The 21,310-nt window shown below is 42.9% G+C and overlaps 1 protein-coding gene across 1 annotated transcript; it reads left to right on the top strand.

Moving 5' to 3' along the window:
* Positions 1-16,683: 16,683 nt before the first annotated feature.
* On the top strand, positions 16,684-17,478 carry LOC104715125 (uncharacterized). The gene has a single exon (XM_010432567.1). The coding sequence runs from the start codon at positions 16,684-16,686 to the stop codon at positions 17,476-17,478; it is 795 nt and encodes a 264-aa protein (XP_010430869.1).
* Positions 17,479-21,310: the final 3,832 nt, after the last annotated feature.

The raw sequence follows: 21,310 nt of genomic DNA, 5'->3' as shown, positions 1-21,310 counted from the left end.
GAGTGCGTGACCATGAGCTTATCTAAGCGATTGGGTTGTATAACTTGTTTTGTGTGAAGTTGTGTAGGTGTGATGAATGTGTTATTGGATGTTCTGTTCAATGTCTGGTTTGTTATGTTTTATTTGTGGTTGTACTATTGATTTGCTTGTGTGTATAGCTCGTAGATGGGAGGATCGTCTCACTGGGTATTTCTGGTAATACTCACGCATCTCATTGTGTTTGTGGTGCAGATATTGTGTAGTGTGGAATCATGGCGATGAGGAGGAGGATGATCTAGGGTCTCGGTTGTGTGTTGTTGGACTTGGTTATATTGTTTATGTTGGAACCTTGGATAGAGTTATGCTAGGTTGATGGATAGAATGCTTAGGAATGTTATTGCATTGATGATGTGTTGGTTTTGTATGTTGGTATGTTTTCGCTGTGCATATTGGTTGTTATCAGTTTAATGAGGAATTGTGGTTTGGGTGGTTTAATTAAATAGTATGAGATGCTTAATTATGTATTGTACTTATTTTAAAAAAAAACGGGGCTGGTTGTTTTATTTTGGTATCAGAGCCCTTATGGTTTTAGGATGGTTAAATGGATGGTTTAGAGCGGTTTAGGAATTTAATTGGTTGAATTATCTTCCTATTGTTTGATGTATGATGATGTGTGATGGAATTGATTATGAGTAGTTAGTCAATTTGTATGTGGTATGGAGTCCTAGTATCATCCTCTTCGAGCCTTCAATGAGATTCCACTGTAAGTTGTTTATGTGTTGTTAGTTGTGTAGTGTTTTTAGCTTCTGTACGGGAGGTGCAGTTGGCTATTGACAAGTTGTTGGAAATTGGTGGATCACGCCGGTATCGGAAAATACCGTTGGCGGTGATTTGTGAAAGTGGATGTGTTGGAAAGGGATTTCCAAGAAGTTAAGTTGGAGACTTACTTTGCCTAGAGTGGCTGGAGTGCCACTATTTAACAAGATGAGGACATGAGGTGGTGTTAGGAGTCCGAAATTTTCGTGAAGCGGTGGTGTTGAGAGAAGTTTCCCGAAATAGAATTTACTATAAGTGGAAAGTTCCAAAAGAGGGAAGTTTTAAAATGGAAAGTTTTATGGAAGTTAGAATTTGTCAATTTTTAGCGGTGTGTGCCTTGGAGGGGCTTGTGTGGCCTTTGTGGCGGAATTTTGAGTTAGTGTGTGCCCGTTTGTGGCGGTCTTCTGAGACATTGTGTGGCCGATGTGCTTACTGGTGTTGTTGGAGGTCCAGCAGGTTCTGTGAGTGTGGTAACAGGTTTTGCTCAGACCGAGATGACCTTATTGCAGATTTAATAAGATGATTAGTTCTTATGAAATTTTGACGAGGGATGGGTTAAGGGATTATGTGATTCTAGGAGTGGGAAGTTTCCATAAATAGAAAGTTTCTAAATATGGAAAGTGTTTAGGGAGATAGAGCTTTGCTGTTTATGGAAAGTGTCGTTGCAAAGGAAAAATAAAAAGTTCCAGAAAAGGGAAGTTTCCATAAATAGAAAGTTCTATGAATAGATAGGACTTGACTATTTTTGGAAAGGGGATGTGGAATGCCTTGAGTGGCGGGAATGTTTAGAGGTTGACCTGAAGAGTGGTCACAGATAAGATGATCAGTTCTCATGGATTTTTGATTGGTGATGTCAGGGTGCTACGAAATGTGCGGGTTCTAAAAATGAGAAGTTTTATGAATAGTTAAAGCTTGCCTATTTACGGAAAGTGCGATTGCAAATAAATAGAAAGTTCTATGAATAGTTAGAACTTGTCTATTTATGGAAAGGGCGTGTGCAAACACCCAAATGGTTGAGATGTTTTGAGTTGGCCTGAAGAGTGGTCATGGTGGTGGTGATATTCTGGTGAGAGAATATGGTGATTGGTAGAGCATTGCGATGTTTTACGTGAATCACATGAGGTAGTTCCCGTCGGGAGATGCTTATTGACGTTAGGACTTGTTTGCTCACGTGGAGATGATTAGTTCTCCAGAGGAGATGATTAGTTCTCCTGTGGAGATGATTAGTTCTCCTGAGGGGATGATTAGTTCCCCTGGTGCACCGCGGGCTTGACGGGTTGCGACCCTGAGGGCGGCAGAGGAGATGATTAGTTCTCATAGGGGATGATTAGTTCCCCGGAGGGGATGAGTAGTTCCCCTAGTACCGAGATCTTGAGGGTGACGATCCGAGAGTGAGACGGTATGGCTCGAGGACGACGGTCTGAGAGTGCAGGCGGTGCAGTTCGAAGGTTGCGACCTAAGAATGTATGAGTGAGAGAGCAAACAATGTCTAGAACGTGGTTATGAGCGTAGTGACTGGATGTAGACCTCGGAGGTCGGGATTGATCTCGTGTTTTGGGTTGTCTTGACTAGTGGGGCCAGGGTTATGTGGACCGTTGGGTCATATGGATGTGCGGGCTGTTGCGACAGTTGCACGGAAAACCTTTACTGACGGTATTCAGTCCGGTCGGGGAATGTGCGGGCCGTAGTGATGGTTGCACGGAGGTCCTTGGTGGAGGGACAATGTTCTCAGATTCGAGGACGAATCTTTTGTTAGAGGGGGAGAATTGTAACATCCGTGTCCCAAAGAAAAGTGGAAGAACCGATCAATTTATGTGAAATCATGAAATTGCACGGTTTGGTTTAAGTTCACCCGGTTTAGAGCCAATTTTGGGAAACCCTAAGTGATGTATTTATAATTATATGAACGCCTTTTCTCTCTATTTGGTCGTGGCTGCTATTCAATACTTGTGTTGAGAGGAAGAAAGAGATATAGAGAGAGGAGAGAGCCTATTGTGGTGTGAAGGAGATTAAAGGAGAAGGAGCAGAATCGTTAGGGTTTGGGAAGAAACAGTTTCGATATATCAAATCGTTGTCAAAGGTAACGAAATTTGGTAGTTTTATTCTCAAGCCTTTCATCGTCGTTCTCCTTTTTACAGAAGTGGATTTGGATTTAAACTCGATGAGTTATGTGCAGTTTAGGGAGACACGTTTTCTCAGACGCGAGTTGGAACTATCGGGGATTATAACTGAGATCGTGGTCTCGTCTGGTTTCTGATCGGCACGAGATTTTGTGGGATGCTTCGTGACGTCTCGGACTAGCTTTTCACCGGAGGGATTTGATAGTTAACGGTTGGTTTTTATTTTAGGGTTTCGTCTTTAAGACCGTTCTTTTCTAATGTTTCTGTCCAGTTTCGCTATAAGTCGTTTTTGGTTGTGTGGCTTGTTGTAGGGAATTGCTGGGCTGTTTCAGACGTTAGGAGAGTCTCAACTGGTTATATTCATTGTTATAATCAGTTTGATAAGGTGAGTGCGTGACCATGAGCTTATCTAAGCGATTGGGTTGTATAACTTGTTTTGTGTGAAGTTGTGTAGGTGTGATGAATGTGTTATTGGATGTTCTGTTCAATGTCTGGTTTGTTATGTTTTATTTGTGGTTGTACTCTTGATTTGCTTGTGTGTATAGCTCGTAGATGGGAGGATCGTCTCACTGGGTATTTCTGGTAATACTCACGCATCTCATTGTGTTTGTGGTGCAGGTATTGTGTAGTGTGGAATCATGGCGATGAGGAGGAGGATGATCTAGGGTCTCGGTTGTGTGTTGTTGGACTTGGTTATATTGTTTATGTTGGAACCTTGGATAGAGTTATGCTAGGTTGATGGATAGAATGCTTAGGAATGTTATTGCATTGATGATGTGTTGGTTCTGTATGTTGGTATGTTTTCGCTGTGCATATTGGTTGTTATCGGTTTAATGAGGAATTGTGGTTTGGGTGGTTTAATTAAGTAGTATGAGATGCTTAATTATGTATTGTACTTATTTTTAAAAAAAACGGGGCTGGTTGTTTTATGATTTTTCTGGTAAACTAGCTACGATCTCATCTAAGTCAGCCGCTTTAGGAGTTAATATAGAGGAATCAAAGATTATTAAAAAGTTTCTTAACAGTCTTCCTCGAAGGAAATTTATTCACATAGTCGCTTCTCTAGAACAAGTTTTAGACTTGAATACCATCAGTTTTGAAGATATCGTTGGACGTTTGAAAGCTTATGATGAGCGTATCCTTGAGGAAGAGGATACTCAAGACGACCAGCGTAAATTGATGTATGCTAATGCAAAGTCACAAACAAATCAATATTACCGAGACTACAATGGTGAAACTGGAAGTTACAGAGAAAGAGGCCGCAGAGGTAGATCATTCTACAGAGGTCGCTACAGAGATAGAAACCTCTCACAGATCACATGTTTTCGTTGTGACCAAACCGGTCACTTTGCTTCACAATGTCCAGATCTATTGTTGAAGCTGTAGAAACAGAATAAAGTAATAATAATAAAGATACAGAGGATGCAGACGAGCTCTTGTTGCATGAACTGGTTTACTTGAATGAGAAATTGGTTGTACCAAGTATGTTTGAAACAAGTACAACTAGAGATAACATATGGTATCTCGACAATGGTGCGAGTAACCATATGACTGGGGATAAGCGGTATTTTAGCAAGCTTGATGGTTCTGTAACCGGAAAAGCACGCATTGGAGACAACTCGCGAATTGATATCAAAGGAAAGGGAACCATCGCCTTTATTGATCAGAACAGAAAACTGAGAATAATGACCGACGTTTACTACATTCCTGACCTGAAAAGCAATATCATAAGTCTTGGTCAGGCCACTGAAGCAGGTCTTGACATACGGTTTAGAGGAAATTATCTAACTATGAAGGATGAAGAAGGGAACTTACTTGTGAAGACAGAGAAGTCTAGAAACTGGTTGTACAAGGTCCATATGGGGTTGTAGGACAATACTTGTCTAAATCTTGCAGAGATAAGCTAGTGAAGTAGGTGGCATGCGAGGCTGGGATATATCAACTATGCCAAGTTAACATCAATGCTGGGAAAAGGATTGGTTCTAGGAGCTCCAAAACTTGCTCATGTAAAATAAATTTGCAGTTCGTGTCTGCTTGGCAAGCAAAGAAGACGTGTGTTTCCTCAAGCAACCAGTTTTAGAGCTAAGAAGAGGCTAGAGCTCCTACATGGAGATCTTTGTGGTCCTATTACACCAAGTACACCTGCTGGGAATAGATATGTCTTTGTGATCATTCATGACTTCTCTCGCTACATGTGGACTATGCTACTAAAAGAGAAGGGAGAAGCGTTTCATAAGTTCCAGAAGTTTAAGGTTATGATTGAAAAATAAATTGCTGAAGAAATACAAACTTTCAAAATAGACAGAGTAGGAGAGTTTGTATCAAATGAGTTTAATTCCTTCTGTGACAATGCTGGCATAAAGAGACACTTGACTACACCATACACTACACAACAGAATGGAGTAGTGGAGAGACACAACAGGACCCTGATGGAAATGAGTAGAAGTATCTTGAAACATATGAATATGCCTAACTATCTTTGGGGAGAAGCTCTAAGACATTCTACCTACTTACTAAACAGAGTAGTAACAAGAGCCTTGAAAGATGTGACACCATATGAGTTTTTCCGGGAGAAGAGACCTACTGTTGAGCACATTAAGATTTTTGGGTGCATCGGTTATGCCAAGATGGAGAAACCAAACCTGAAAAAGCTAGATGACAGAACACGGGTACTTGTTCATCTAAGAACAGAACCGAGTTCTAAGGCATATCGACTGTTGGATCCTCTGTCAAACAGAATCATAGTGAGCCGTGCTGTTGTGTTCGATGAATCAAAAGGATGGAATTGGTTGAAAAATATCGAAACAGAGAATGGTAATGAGAGTTTTAAGATTAGTTTCAATGTCTTCGGGAAGCACGGTCTTCGGGAATATGATGAAAATACTAGTGCAGATCAGGATATTGATGAAGAGTCTTTAAGCGAGATTGCAGGTGATGAACATCCAGAGATCATGGTTGAAGCAACTCAGAAGGAAGATATAAAGCACAAGTCACACGAAACTGCTGCAGAAATTGGAAATTCTTCTGCGGGATCACCAGCTCCAGAGCTACAGAGATCAACACGACAGAGTGTTAAGCTTAAGTACCTAGAAGACTATATCTTGCTTGCAGAAGAAGAAGGGGAATTTTTCTTGCTTAGTCTCAACAATGAGCCTAGAAATTTTGATGAAGCAAGAGTGTCTAAGGAGTGGACACGGGCATGTGAGGAGCAAATAGGCTCGATCGAGAAGCTCAGGACATGGGATCTTGTTGACTTACCTATAGGAGCAAAACCAATTGGCCTAAAGTGGGTGTTTAAGTTGAAGAGAAATTCTGATGGCAGTATCAATAAATATAAAGCTCGACTAGTTGCTAAAGGTTATGTTCAGAAATATGGTGTTGATTTTGAAGAAGTCTTTGCTCCGGTTGCTAGGATAGAAACCATAAGGCTACTCATAAATCTTGCGGCATCTAATGGTTGGGAGATTCACCATCTTGATGTCAAAACTGTCTTTCTACACGGTGAGATTAAGGAGACTGTGTATGTTTCTCAACCTGGGGGATTTGATCAAAAAGGAAATGAAGGGAAGGTGTATAAGCTCAACAAAGCTTTGTATGGTTTGAGACAAGCGCCTAGAGCTTGAAATAACAAGTTGAATCACATTCTTCAGGAGCTGCGGTTCATTAAGTGCTCGAAGGAGCCCTCTGTCTATCGAAAAAACATTGGCACTGATCTTCTAATTATTGATGTTTATGTTGATGATCTTTTTATTTCATGAACAAGCTTGGTAGTTATTAACAAATTTAAGGAGGAGATGTCTTCTAAATTTGAAATGAGTGACCTTGGAAGACTGACTTACTAACTTGGTATGCAAGTGGATCAACATCAAGGTGGTATCACATTAAGCCAAGCTCGTTACGCTCAGAGGATATTAGAGGAAACAGGAATGTCAAAATGCAATTCGGTGCTTATACCGATGGAACCAGAGCTGAAATTGTCGAAAGCAGAGAATGAGAAGGAAATCAATGCAACTAATTATAGGAAGAATGTTGGTTGTTTACGATATTTGTTGCATACCAGACCAGATTTTTCCTATTGTGTTGAAATTCTTAGTCGATATATGCAGAGTCCAAGGGAGTCGCATGGAGCAGCTATGAAACAGTTTTTAAGATATCTAAGTGGAACTACTACTCTTGGATTATCCTATGGGAGAATGAAGGTGCCTTGACTAATAGGGTACAGTGACAGTAGCCATAACATTGATGCAGATGATGGTAGGAGCACCTCGGGACATATATTTTATCTTGGAGAGGGTCCTATCACTTGGTGTTTGCAGAAATAGGACGTAGTGACTCTATCCTCCTGTGAAGCAGAGTTCATGGCTGGGACTGAAGCAGCAAAGCAAGCTGTTTGGTTGCAGGATTTGATGGTAGAGATCACCGGAGCTGCAGAAGAGAAAGTTACTATCCGGATCGATAATCAATCGGCAATTGCTCTCACCAAGAACCCTGTTTTCCATGGGAGGAGCAAACATATACATAGGCGTTATCACTTCATTAGAGAAAGGGTTGAGAGTGGCCAAATTGAAGTGGAACATGTTCCAGGAACTGAGCAAAGAGCAGACATACTCACCAAAGCTTTAGACAATAATAAGTTCAGAGAAATGAGAAGACTCATGGGAGTTTAGGATTTGACAGAAATAGCTTTCAAGCTTAAGGAGGAGATTGTTGGGATAAGCTTGAAGGAAGCTTGAGTTGGAAGTTAGTCCTAATCCTAGGAGAGTTGTATTTACAAGAGATAATGATCAAGTATATTTAGGAGATATCTAAATATGAGTGCTTCCTACTAGGATTAGGATTAGCAAAGTAGTATATAAGGATGTGTTGAGTTGTGACACAATTTATTAGGTTTGAGAGAAAGAGAGATTGAGAGCTTAAGTTTTGAGAGATTTTCTTAAGCTAATAAAGTGAAATATACTTTTAATCTTGTGTTCTTAACAAACCTCTAATTTCTATAGTTTGATCATCATCATCATCATCATCATCATCATCATCATCATCATCATCATCATCATCATCATCATCATCCTTATCATCCATCTCATGTTATATTTCTTATGTTAAAATATGGCTTTTTGAACAATTGTTGTTCCTTTTATGAGTGTCTTTCTTTAAAAGAATATTAATCTTAATATATTTCTTGAATATTAATTCTATGGAACTTGGAATAGATTTATTTTCTGTGCAAGTACACAAACCTAAAGAAAAAAATATTAACTTACAAATATCAAGTTACAAAAGAAATTAAGCAAAAAAAGGAATCACAAAGAAATGCAAATTAAGAAGGAAAAGTGGAACAATAGAAATTAGCAATATATAGAAAAAAAAAACAAAAACAAAGAGAAGAGAAAAAAACAATAAGAAAAAGAGTTTAACAAAGAGAATTAATAAAAAGAGAGGTATTATGTCTTACATCTTTCTATTTATTTATGTCTCTATGTGTTTTATAAGATTCCTAAAATCGGTTTTAGAAGAAAGAATATATGCATATTAAATCTTATTAATAATTTTTGCACAGCAAAGTTTGCCTTAGAAATATATTTATCAATGAAAGAATATATATGAATATTATTTCGACACTGATGAAAGACGTAGTACTTTTATTAACAGCAAACCTAAAGTCTTGGATTCTCTAGAAAACCATTATGATCCATGTACGAGCTAGTTGTTGTTTAAGCTATATTAATTGTTGCTTTGTTTAAGTTAATACACATTTTGTTTTACCATGCATTGGTTGAATCTCTTGTGTAGAGTTGATTACGCATTGGTTGAATCTCTTGTGTAGAGTTGATTATGCATCAGTTGACCTCCAATTGTTGAGGAGAATGAAGAGGAGGTCAAAGTTATCCCAATATGGATTACCCTCAAAAATATTCCGCATAAAATGTATTCACGTGAAGGATTGTACTTTATTGCTAGTTTGGTGGGGAAACCAGTCCGTTCACATTCTAACATAGAACTCTGCTCAAAGTTTGAAGAGGCAAAAGTTTTTGTCGAAGTTGATATGATGAAGGAGCTCCCTCTGGTGCATCATTTCAAATTTAGATTGGGTGTGGATGCAGAGATTGAATTCTCTTACCCTTGTTTACCTTCCAAATGTGGCGCCTGCAACAAGTGGGGTCATCTGGACACAGATTGTAAGCACAAGGAGGGTTTTCCTTCTCGTGACAAGGTAGTAACGCCGGTTCTCGAGGTAGAGAGAGCTATAGTCGAAAAGTCAGTTCCTCCTACACTGTCCGCTCCGGTCTTGGTGGGGGAAGATGTTGATACTAGTGGCTTGAAATCTCTAACAAGAGACACGATTGAGGAGGGTACTTGGCAAACTGTTTCTCCGACTCGGAAACCAAGGTCACGGGGGTCGTCTCCATCTCAAGACCTGGTAGTGTCGCCATCTCGGTTTGCTGCGTTGGCAGACACAACGGAAACTGATAATGAAGTGCAGTCATCAGAGGCTTCTGGTACTGAAGCCAGTTTGTCCACTTTAGCTAAAGTGGGAATCCCATATGACAATACTGAAACAGAGGAAGGCGAGATAGAGCAGGATACTCTTTTGGTGGACCAGAGGTTGAACAAGGAGGAATCCTCGCTTCGCCAGCTTCCACCACGTGCTGTCAAAGGTCTTAACAAGCAAAGTTCGGAGTCTTTTGTCCAGGTTACGAAGGATAAACCTCCTAGTACCTTTAGCAGAAGAAAACCTCTCAAGAATAATTAATATGTCGGGCTTCTTTTGGAATGTGCGAGGTCTGAATAAGTCATCCAAACATTCCGTAATAAAGAAGTGGATTGAAGGAGGAAACTTCCACTTTGGGAGTTTTCTTGAAACACGAGTTAAAGAAGGAAAGGTTACACGGCTTAGTCAAAAGTTATTCAATGATTGGTCACTGCTGACAAATTATGAACACAATCGTTTGGGTAGAATTTGAATGATTTGGAGAGACACGGTTTGTCTCACTCCAGTGTACAAGAGTAATCAACTAATCACATGCTCGATTAAATTGGAGGATCAGGAGGAATTTTTCTGTTCTTTCATCTATGCCTCCAATCGAATGGAAGACAGAAGGAATCATAATGATGCTCCACTGTTTAAAAACAAACCTTGGATAATAATGGGTGATTTCAATGATACGCTGGACTTGGAAGAACATTCTAGAGTTGAGAATACACCTTCACTGACTTCAGGAATGCGGGACTTTAGAGGATTGGTGAATTACTGCTCTCTCACAGACCTAGATTCTCATGGTCCTTTATACACCTGGTGTAATAAGCGACATGATGATCTGATTATGAAGAAGCTTGACCGAGTACTGGTCAATGATAATTGGCTTCATACCTTTCCGCACTCTTACAATGTATTTGAAGCTGGAGGGTGTTCTGATCACTTAAGAAATCGGCTACAGTTGTTTACAGATGGAGCAACGAATTCTCGCTGGTCTTTTAAGTTTGTAAATGCTCTTGCTGATCTGGAGGCTTTTAAGCCAATGGTTCGTGATTACTGGGTTGAAACAGAGGCTAACTTTCTCCCCACCTCGTCTCTCTTTCGTTTATCAAAAAAACTAAAACAGTTAAAGCCTTATATTCGCAATCTTGCGAAGGAAAGGATGGGGGATCTGTGTAAGAGGGCGAAAGAGGCTTATGAGGATTTGTGTCGGAAGCAAGAAGCGAATTTACAAGCTCCATTGTCTCTGGTCATGGCTGCGGAGATTGAGGCTTATCTCCGATGGGATCATGTTGCTTCTATTGAGGAGAAGTTTTTGAAGCAGCGATCCAAACTTCATTGGTTGAAAGTGGGGGATAAAAACAACAAAGTCTTTCATAGGGCAATTACTAAGCGCAAGGCTAAGAACTCAATAAAGGAGATTACTTGTACTGATGGGAGAATAGTGTCACACAGAGATGAGATTAAACTTGAATCAGAGAATTTTTTTAGAGACTTCCTACAACACATTCCGGAGAGTTATGATGGGATGTCGGTAGAGAGTCTAGAAGAGCTCTTACCTTTTCGCTGCTCTGAGAAGGATGCAAAGACTATTACTAAGGTGGTCACAAGGGAGGAGATAAAGAAGATCTTATTTGCTATGCCCAAGGATAAGTCTCCGGGACCGGACGGTTATACTTCGGAGTTTTATAAGGCCACTTGGCATATTGTTGGGAGAGAGTTCACCACAGCCATTCAATCTTTTTTTGCCAAGGGTTTTCTCCCTAAAGGCATTAATTCCACTATCCTTGATCTGATTCCAAAGAAGTTGGATGCTAAGGAGATGAAAGATTATAGACCCATTTCTTGTTGCAATGTGCTTTACAAAGTGATATCTAAGATTCTTGCGAATAGGTTGAAGCGTATTCTACCGAAGTTTATTGCTGGAAATCAATCTGCCTTTGTTAAGGACATATTACTTATTGAGAATGTCTTATTGGCAACGGAGTTAGTGAAGGATTACCACAAGGATACTATCTCTACCAGATGTGCTATAAAGATTGATATCTCCAAGGCTTTTGATTCAGTCCAATGGTCTTTTCTTGTAAATGTTCTATCAGCTATGAACTTCCCAAGATAATTCATTCACTGGATATCGCTATGTATCACCATAGCCTCTTTCTCTTTTCAGGTTAATGGGGAGCTGGCAGGGTATTTTAGGAGTGCTAGAGGACTGCAGCAAGGCTGTTCTTTGTCTCCCTATCTCTTTATTATCTGTATGATGTTTTATCTAAGATGCTAGACAAAGCTGCATGCATGAGGTAATTTGGCTATCACCCACACTGCAAAATTTACGCTTAACCCATCTCTGCTTTGCTGATGATCTCTCCTAACAGATGGTCAAATCCGCTTGGTTGATAGTATTGTTCGCATTATGAATCGCTTTGCACAGCGGTCCAGCTTGCAAATCAGTATGGAGAAAACGATTCTATTTCCTGCTGGAGTATCCGAACAAACTCGCCAGGAAGTGTTAGGGAGGTATCAGTTCGGATTGGGCCACCTCCCCGTGCGATATCTTGGTCTTCATCTGGTGACACAGCAGCTAACTTCAGGGGACTATGCACCGCTCCTCGACCACATTCGTCGCCGAATTGAAACTTGGACAACACGTTTTCTCTCTTTTGTTGGTCGACTAAATCTGATTGGCTTGTTCTTTGGAGTTTATCAAATTTTTGGATGAGTGCCTTTCGTTTGCCTCGAGCGTGTCTTAGAGAAATTGAAAAACTTTGTTCCGCATTTCTATGGTCAGGACCAGCTCTCAAATCCAATAAGGCAAAGGTCTCTTGGGAAGCGGTGTGTAAACCAAAGGAGGAGGGTGGACTGGGTTTGCGTTCCTTAAAAGTGATGAATGATGTTTGCAGTCTGAATTTTATCTAGAGGATTGTATCGAATGGTGATTCTTTGTGGGTTAAGTGGTCATGGATGAACCTCCTGAAGCAGGAGACTTACTGGTCGGTCTCGACAAGAACAAATTTGGGTTCTTGGATTTGGCGCAAACTACTTAAATATAGAGATCGGGTAAAGAGTTTCTGCAAAACAGAGGTGGGAAATGGGGAGTCAACGTCCTTTTGGTATGATAACTGGTCAGGACAGGGCTCCTTGATGGATATGACTGGACCTCGCGGAGTCATTGATATGGGAATTGGCAGAACAATGTCTCTCGGGGACGCTTGGCGAACAAGAAAACAAAGACGTCATAGAGTGGATGTCCTTAACAATATTGAAGACACTTTGGCAGCACAATATCGGGCTCGATTACCCACACAGGCCGATGTTGTCCTCTGGAAGAACAAGGGTGATACTTTCAAACCGTCATTCTCTACTAAAGACACTTGGAACCACATTAGGAAGACTTCAAACCAGGTTGCTTGGTACAAGGGAGTTTGGTTTGCTAATGCAACTCTGAAATACATTTTTTGTGTTTGGCTAGCTGTTCAAAATCGTTTAGCAACTGGGGATCGAGTGCAGGTCTGGAATAATGGCTCTCCAGTGACATGTGTGTTTTGCTCTTGCCCAAACGAGACGCGTGACCACCTGTTTTTTACCTGCAATTATGCTTCTGAGGTCTGGACGTCTCTCGCCAAGGATCTATTCCAGTCCCGGTTTTCAACAGTATGGCCACTGCTCATGGATTATCTTTCGGAACCTCATCGTGACCATCTCCACAGTTTTTTAACCAAATATGTCTTCCAGATTTATATCCATTCTATTTGGAGGGAACGGAATTCTCGGAGACATGGTGACCCTCAGCATCAGCCATCAACCTCACCCGGTGGATAGATAGACAAATTCGCAACAAACTCTTGGCAATTCAGTTAGAGGGAGAAGGTAGCTACGAGAATGGCCTCCAGGCTTGGCTGGCAACTCGTGGCTAAAACTCTCCTCACAACATTCTATTTTCTTCTTTTTCGAATATTATCTACTCTGTTGCAACTGTTCTAAGTTATTTATGTCTACCAAAACAGTGGATGTAAAAAAGCTATTTTTATTTTGAATATAATTTAACATTTTATTCAAAAAAAAGAATTTATTTTGTGCAGTTGATTATGGACGCTTCATCACTGTGACACCACACTCTTGAGGACATTACTATTGTAAAGTGTGTACTTAGACCGAAAGCTTGGCCATCAGTCCTTTATGAATCAGGTGAAATTCAAGGTTTGTTGGAATGTTTTGTGGAATGGGGTTTGAAATTAGAATCTGCTAAAACTAATAGAGGAGCTCATCTCATCGTTTGCAATGTCACAAGTGACTGTAGGTGATGTGATCGCAGGACAAGAGCTCGATCAAGACACGCTGGACGCGACCGAGACGCCTGACCAAGACGCACCGGACGCGGCCAAGACGCCTACCTCGAACGCGGCCAAGGCACCAACGATCCTCCCAGGAGCCACGACTTGATCAAGGAGCTCCGCAAAGGCGGCCAAGCAGCGGATCAACCTCTTTGTTCGATCATTCGTCCAACATCAATCGACCGATGACGACCTTGCAGGTTCAGTTTGTTTGGTCTTCACTCTTACCCAAGAGTGAAGACAACAAAGTCACTTAAGCAAGGATTTGTACTCTTTTTCCTTACTTCGAGTTTTTCCCAATGGGTTTACCGGAGAAGGTTTTAACGAGGCATTGAGCTTGGTGCACAACGCCCTAAGGCTAAGTCGCTTTCCGCGTCAAGGCCAAAGCGGTTATCCTTATTCCTTTTTATCTTTTGGTTTAATTTCAAACTTTGGGAATATTCCTTTTGGACCATTGAGAGTGTTATATGTTGAAAGTCACAAGCGCGACGTGTTCCATTTACAAGGAGAACACGTCTAAGGACAAATGTGCGGATCAATACGAATCTGCGTGTCCCTAAGCCCTCTCTTGACCTAAGTATTTAAACCCTCTCTTAGCTCTTTGTTCTCCTTAGACTTGAATGAAATAAAAAACTATTTCTCTAAGAGAGATTCTTTGATCTTGTCTCATCCTTTCTCTAGTTCAATCTAGGATTGTTCTAAGGAAGAACCCTAACAACCTTAAACCGGGTTTGCCGTTGTTAGCGACCATATCAAGAGGAGAGCCAAACCTCTTGTGTCGTCAATCAATCCACTTCCTCTTTCATCGCTTCGATCCATCTCGAAATCTCCATCGCATCTTACCGCAACCACTCTTAGTCGCTTCCGCATCTGTCCGTCCATACCGCATCCGTTCGACCCGACAGAGGCTACACGACCGTTCTCGCAAACGGCTCGTTGGAATTTTACCATTCTCCATTTCTCTCGTTTGAATCTTCTCTAGATTCAAAACCTCAAAGGTTGTCCGAGGAAAGTTTCGCGTGCCAAGTTCTGTCCGAAGACGTTTCCTCCGACCGTCCCACATCCGCGACCTTCGGTCACATCAGCTTGGTATCAGAGCTTCAAAAGCTCCTACAAGGTTGTTTCGTTCTAAAACTCTTTTCTTTTGTTTAAAGTTTCGTTCTTTAGGTTGTTTCATAGTCTAGTATGCATCATGTTGTCTCGCATGTTCCGATTTGTCATTTGGTTTAATTTGGTGCATGTTTGGTGTTGTTAATTCGTATTGTTCATCTTGTTCGTCTTAGTGTTCATCCGTGTTCTTTTGTGGTTACTTTTAGATCGATAAAGTTAGGATTTCATTTTGTTTCCGCGTTGTTGTTCTTGACCATAAAGCATTTCTTGTCGTGTAGTACTTTTGATTTTGCTTTTTGTTTTGGTCATAGGTTTAAATTGTGTGAGCTGTCCTCAATCTTTTGGTGACGAAATAAAAATCTATTGTGTGGTTCTCACGCGTTTGTGTTATTTTTGCTTTTGTCTTGCGAGGTTTAAATTCAACCCAAGACGCATAGAGAAGCTACACGTCACCATAGACCGTACGGACGATGGCCAAAGAACCACCTCCAGCACCACCCGAGATAGGAGTCACCCTCGCCGCGTTATGAACCAGCATAGAACAGCTCGCAAAGCGTTTAACAAGGATCAAACTGTTAAACCCTCCCCGTGAAGATCCTTTGCCCGCAAGGCGACCACAAAAAGAGCCGGCGAGCGACCAGTCCGATGAGGACTTTGAACCGCGGCCTAGACGACGTCACCGACATGATGATCCATACGAAGAAGCTCCAAGGCACCATGAACCAGCTCATAAGATGATCGCACCGACGTTCACTGGTAAATCCGACCCGAAAGCTTACCTCGAATGGGAAAGCCGCATGGAGCATCTATACTCGTGTCACGCCTACCCGGAGCTGAGCAAGGTTCAATACGCTGTAGCTCAGTTCACCGATCACGCCCTCACCTGGTGGGATCGCCTCGAATCTAAGCAGCACCGCAACTGAGAACGACCTATCACCGTTTGGGAAGTCCTCAAGGTCGAGATGCGACGGCGCTACGTGCCTCCATTCTACCACCGTGAGCTCTAGAGGAAGTTCCGGAGGCTAACTCAAAGCGCACGCCCATAGAAGAGTACTTCGAGGAGTTTGAGCACTTGCGCAACCGATTGCAAGTCGACGACTTCGAAGAGTCACTCATGGCTCAGTTCTTGGACGGGTTACAAGAGCGCATTGCGCGCAAGGTCGGACGCCAGCCCTATCAAACTTTTGAAGAGTTGTTGCATCTCTCGGTGCAAATTGAGAATCAAATCAAGAAGAAGAACGCCACCGTGACTCGCACCAGAACTCAAGGAGCTTCGACTTGGTCTCCCAACGCGTCGCCATCAAACCGGTCCCAAGAGAAACCGAAGGCGACCAATGCTGATACAAGGTTCAAACCACGAGAACCCACCAACAATGAACGCCAAGATCCGAGACGCAACACCACCAACGTCCAGAGCCACAACATTGTCTGCTTCAAGTGTCAAGGGAGAGGCCACTACGCCCGCGAGTGTCTGAACGCATGCACAATGATTCTTACCGAAGCTGGCGAGATCGAGTTCGACGATGAGGCGACCGAGGAGAACGTTCGAGGAGAGGCTGAACTTGAAGAAGCCGTAGCTGAGCCCGACGTCGAAGAGCTTCTGATGATTCTTCGCATCCTAAGCACCAATGTAGCAGCCGTTGATGACGCCAACCAGCGCGATAACATCTTCCACACTAGGTGCACTGTAAGTGGTAAAATCAGCGGCTTGATTATAGACGGTGGATCTTGCACAAATGTTGCAAGTTCTAGTCTTGTCAAGAAATTATCTCTTGAGACCACAAACCACCCTCGCCCTTATCGTTTGAAATGGTTAAATGACAAGACTGTGATCCACGTCAAAGAATAGGTCATGGTCTCATTTAGTGTCGGTCTGTATAAGGACCAAGTCCTATGCGACGTGGTGCCTATGCACGCTAGCCACCTCTTATTTGGGAGACCATGGCAGTTTGATAAGCGAACCACGCATTGCGGCCACACAAACCAATACTTCTTCGTCCATGACAATAAACACATTTGTTTGAAGCCATTGAACCCTAATCAAGTGCACGAAATGCAAGCAAAGTTGTCTAAGGACTCAGATGATAAAAATAACTTTTTAGTTCAATATGGTGATGTTAGGAAGTCCATTAGGGACTCTGGCCAAGTGTTATTGATGGTCTTTCGAGATTTGTTGCTTACAGGCCTTGAAGGATCGATAGACGACCTACCGGAGGTGATACGCGACGTCCTTAGGCGCTTCGCCAACGTGTTTCCTGATGAACTCCCCGAAGGTCTACCACCAATCAGAGGCATTGAACACCAGATCAATCTTGTTCTGGGAGCACAGCTTCCTAACCGGCCAGCCTACCGAGTCAACCCCGAGGAGGCGAAGGAGCTCGAGTGCCAAGTAGCGGAGCTTATGTCACAAGGATACGTCCGGGAGAGTTTGAGCCCATGTGTCGTACCAGTCTTGCTCGTGCCTAAGAAGGATGGATCGTGGCGCATGTGTGTTGACTGTCGAGCCGTCAACAACATCACCATCAAGTACCAACATCCCATCCCGAGGCTTGATGATATGGTCGATGAACTAAGTGGCGCCAGCGTCTTCTCAAAGATCGACTTGAAGAGTGGCTACCAATCAAGTTCGCATGAAGGAGGGCGATGAATGGAAGACAGCCTTCAAAACAAAACAGGATTTTTACGAATGGTTGGTAATGCCATTCGGTCTTTCTAACGCCCCTTCTACATTTATGCGTCTCATGAACCACGTTTTAACAGCATTCATCAATAAGTTTGTAGTGTTTTACTTTGATGACATCCTCGTGTATAGTTCTAGTCTGTCCGATCATGTCAAACACTTAGAAGTTGTCTTGTTTACTCTCCACGAATTGAAACTTTACGCCAACTTGAAAAAGTGCGTCTTTGCTGCTGATGAACTAGTATTTCTAGGTTTTGTTGTAAGTTCGCAGGGCCTTAAGGTTGATGGAGAGAAGATACGCACGATAGAGGAGTGGCCCACGCCAACAAGCATCACGCAAGTCTGATCGTTCCACGGTCTCGCAAGTTTTTACCGGAGGTTCGTGAAGGACTTCAGTACGATCTCCGCGCCCCTCACCGCCGTGATCAAGAAGAATCAAGAGTTTAAGTGGGGGAGAAGAGCAAGACCGAGTGTTCACCAAGCTCAAGAAATGCCTCAAGCAAGCCCCTTTGCTCACCTTGCCTGACTTCAACAAAACATTTGAGGTCGAGTGCGATGCTTCGGGAGTTGGGATCGGAGCAGTTCTTACCCAAGGAGGCAAGCCCGTGGCGTATTTCAGTGAGAAACTGAGTGGTGCAGCGCTCAACTACCCGACTTATGACAAGGAACTATACGCCCTCGTCCGCACAATGGAGGTTTGACAACATTACTTGTTGGCGAGAGAGTTCGTGATTCACACCGATCACGAAATGTTGAAGCATATTCGCGGCCAAAGCAACTTGAAGAGGAGACACGCGAAGTGGTTGGAGTTCGTAGAGTCATTCCCTTACGTCATCAAGTACAAGAAGGGGAAAGAAAACATGGTGGCCGATGCTTTGTCAAGGAGGCACGCTCTCATCACCACCATGGACGCTCGTGTGTTGGGTTTTGAAAGCATCAAGGATGCATACGCTGGAGACGCTGAGTTTGGTGACTGTTTCCAGAACCATGGGAAGGGAATTTACACCAAATTCTATCTTCATGAAGGGTTTCTGTTCAGAGGGCGACGGCTCTGTATACCGAATGGTTCTATCCGAGAGTTGCTTGTTCGAGAAGCCCACAGCGGAGGCTTATCAGGTCATTTCGGCATCACTAAGACATTGGCCGTGCTTCGAGAGCACTTCTACTAGCCAAAAATGCGTAGTATGGTGGAGAAGCATTGCGGTCGTTGCATCGTGTGTTGCACCTCCAAGTCGACAACACATCCTCACGGCCTCTACATGCCTTTGCCAGTGTCCTCAGCGCCCTGGATCGATTTGTCAATGGATTTCATCCTCGGCCTACCTCTCTTGGCGTATAAAGATAGCATCATGGTTGTTGTGGACAGGTTCTCCAAGATGGCACACTTCATACCGTGCAACAAGAACAATGACGCCATGCAACTGGTGAACTTGTTCTTCAGTCAAGTGATCAGGCTCCATGGCGTTCCGCGCACTATCATCTCCGACCGAGACCCAAAGTTCCTTGGTCACTTCTGGCGCACCATTTGGTGGAAACTCGGAACAAAGCTCCTCTACTCCACCGCTGCTCACCCGCAGATCGACAGCCAAACGGAGGTTGTCAACCGTTCGATAGGCGCCTTACTCCGTACAGCAATCGCAAGTAACAAGGGCTCCTGGCTCGAATGCATCCCCATTATCGAGTTCGCATACAATCAGGCGGTGCACTCGTCTACGAAGAAGTCTCCTTTCAAAGTCGCATATGGCTTCAAGCCACTTACGCCATTGGACCTTCTTCCTCTACCACCGGACGAGACCGAGAACCAAGACGGAGCCACAAGAGCAGAGCTAGTCAAGACGCTGCACGAGGAGGTTCGAGCGAAGAAATAAGCAGTACGCACGCTTCTTGTAACGTGGACGCAAACCGATGCTGTTCAAGCCTGGCGACTGGGTGTGGCTTCACTTAAGGCCGGAACGGTTCCAGCAGAAGCGCAAGGATAAACTCAGCCCCCGAGGAGACAGACCATTCAGAATCGTTGAAAAGATCAACGATAATGCCTACCGACTCGAACTTCCAGGTGAGTATACCACATCAACTTCTTTCAATTTCACTGACCTCGTTCTGTTTGATGTAGGTGAAGACGGAGATGTTTTGGGGACAAAACCTTTTCAAGAGGGAGGGAATGATGTGATCGCAGGACAAGAGCTCGACCAAGACACGCTGGATGCGACCGAGACGCCTGACCAAGACGCACCGGACGCGGCCAAGACGCCTACCTCGAACGCGGCCAAGGCACCAGCAATCCTCCTCGGAGCCACGACTCGATCAAGGAGCTCCGCAAAGGTGGCCGAGCAGCAGATCAACCTCTTCGTTCGATCATTCGTCCAGCATTAACCGACCGATGAAGACCTCGAAGGTTCAGTTCGTTTGGTCTTCACTCTTACCCAAGAGTGAAGACAACAAAGTCACTTAAGCAAGGATTTGTACTCTTTTTCATTACTTTGGGTTTTTCCCAATGGGTTTACCTGAGAAGGTTTTAACAAGGCATTGAGCTTGGTGCACAACGCCCTAAGGCTAAGTCGCTTCCCGCGTCAAGGCCAAGGCGGTTATCCTTCTTCCTTTTATCTTTTGGTTTAATTTCGAACTTTGGGAATATTCCTTTTGGACCGTTGAGAGTGTTATGTTGAAAGTCACAAGAGGCGACATGTTCCATTTACAAGGAGAACACGTCTAAGGACAAATGTGCGGATCAATACGAATCCGCGTGTCCCTATGCCCTCTCTTAACCTAAGTATTTAAACCCTCTCTTAGCTTTTTGTTCTCCTTAGACTTGAATGAAATAAAAACCTATTTATCAAAGAGAGATTCTTTGATCTTCTCTCATCCTTTCTCTAGTTCAATCCGGAATTGTACTAAGGAAGAACCCTAACAACCTCAAACCGGGTTTGCCGTTGTTAGCGACTGTATCAAGAGGAGAGCCAAACCTCTTGTGTCGTCAATCAATCCAGTTCCTCTTGCATCGCTTCGATCCATCTCGCAATCTCCATCGCATCTTACCGCAACCACTCTTAGTCGCTTCCGCATCCGTCCGTCCATACCGCATCCGTTCGACCCGATAGAGGCTACACGACCGTTCTCACAAACGGCTCGTTGGAATCTCGCTATTCTCCGTTTCTCTCGTTTGAATCTTCTCTAGATTCGAAACCTCAAAGCTTGTCCGAGGAAAGTTTCGTGTGCCATGTTCTGTCCGAAGACGTTTCCTCCGACCGTCCTGCATCCGCGACCTTCAGTCACATCAGTAGGTTTCAATCTTATGTAGCTTCTGGGTATCCTAATTGGCTGCATCATGTTTTTGAAGATGAGAGATTTGTATCCTCTGTCTAGTTTATCTTAGAAGGAATTTTTTGGTATAGTAATTAAATGCTAATTTGACAAACCATGTTCATATAAATGGTGTAGTCCAGTCTAGTTCAGCATATAGTTTTTAGGGGGAAGGTTTTTTGTGAAGGAGTCTGTTATGGCTTGTCTGTAATCACTTGGTGTTTCAGACCATATATCTAATATAATCCAGTTGATCAAAAAAAAAGATAAGATTTAAATTTTCATTTCTTTGGTTTTGCAAAACACAACTGACAAAGTGATATGACTAAAGCTTATTAATATTGATGATGTGAAATTCCATTTTCAAGTGGAGTTTTGGTCTTTGGTTAGTGGAGTTTTGGTCTGTTCTCTCCTCAAGTTACTTTTTTTCTTCCCATTTTATTAGTTCTTTATTGTCATCATTTTGATAATCTTTATTTTAGGTCTTCTGGGATATAAG

Source organism: Camelina sativa, chromosome 9, assembly GCF_030686135.1.
Source record: "Camelina sativa cultivar CO46 ecotype springtype chromosome 9, ASM3068613v1".
In the NCBI taxonomy this organism is placed as follows: domain Eukaryota; kingdom Viridiplantae; phylum Streptophyta; class Magnoliopsida; order Brassicales; family Brassicaceae; genus Camelina; species Camelina sativa.
This window is presented reverse-complemented; position numbering and strand designations above follow the sequence as displayed.

Coding starts and splice junctions, on each gene's coding strand:
- LOC104715125 (XM_010432567.1), top strand. CDS start 16,684: ATGGTCTCATTTAGTGTCGGTCTGTATAAGGACCAAGTCCTATGCGAC.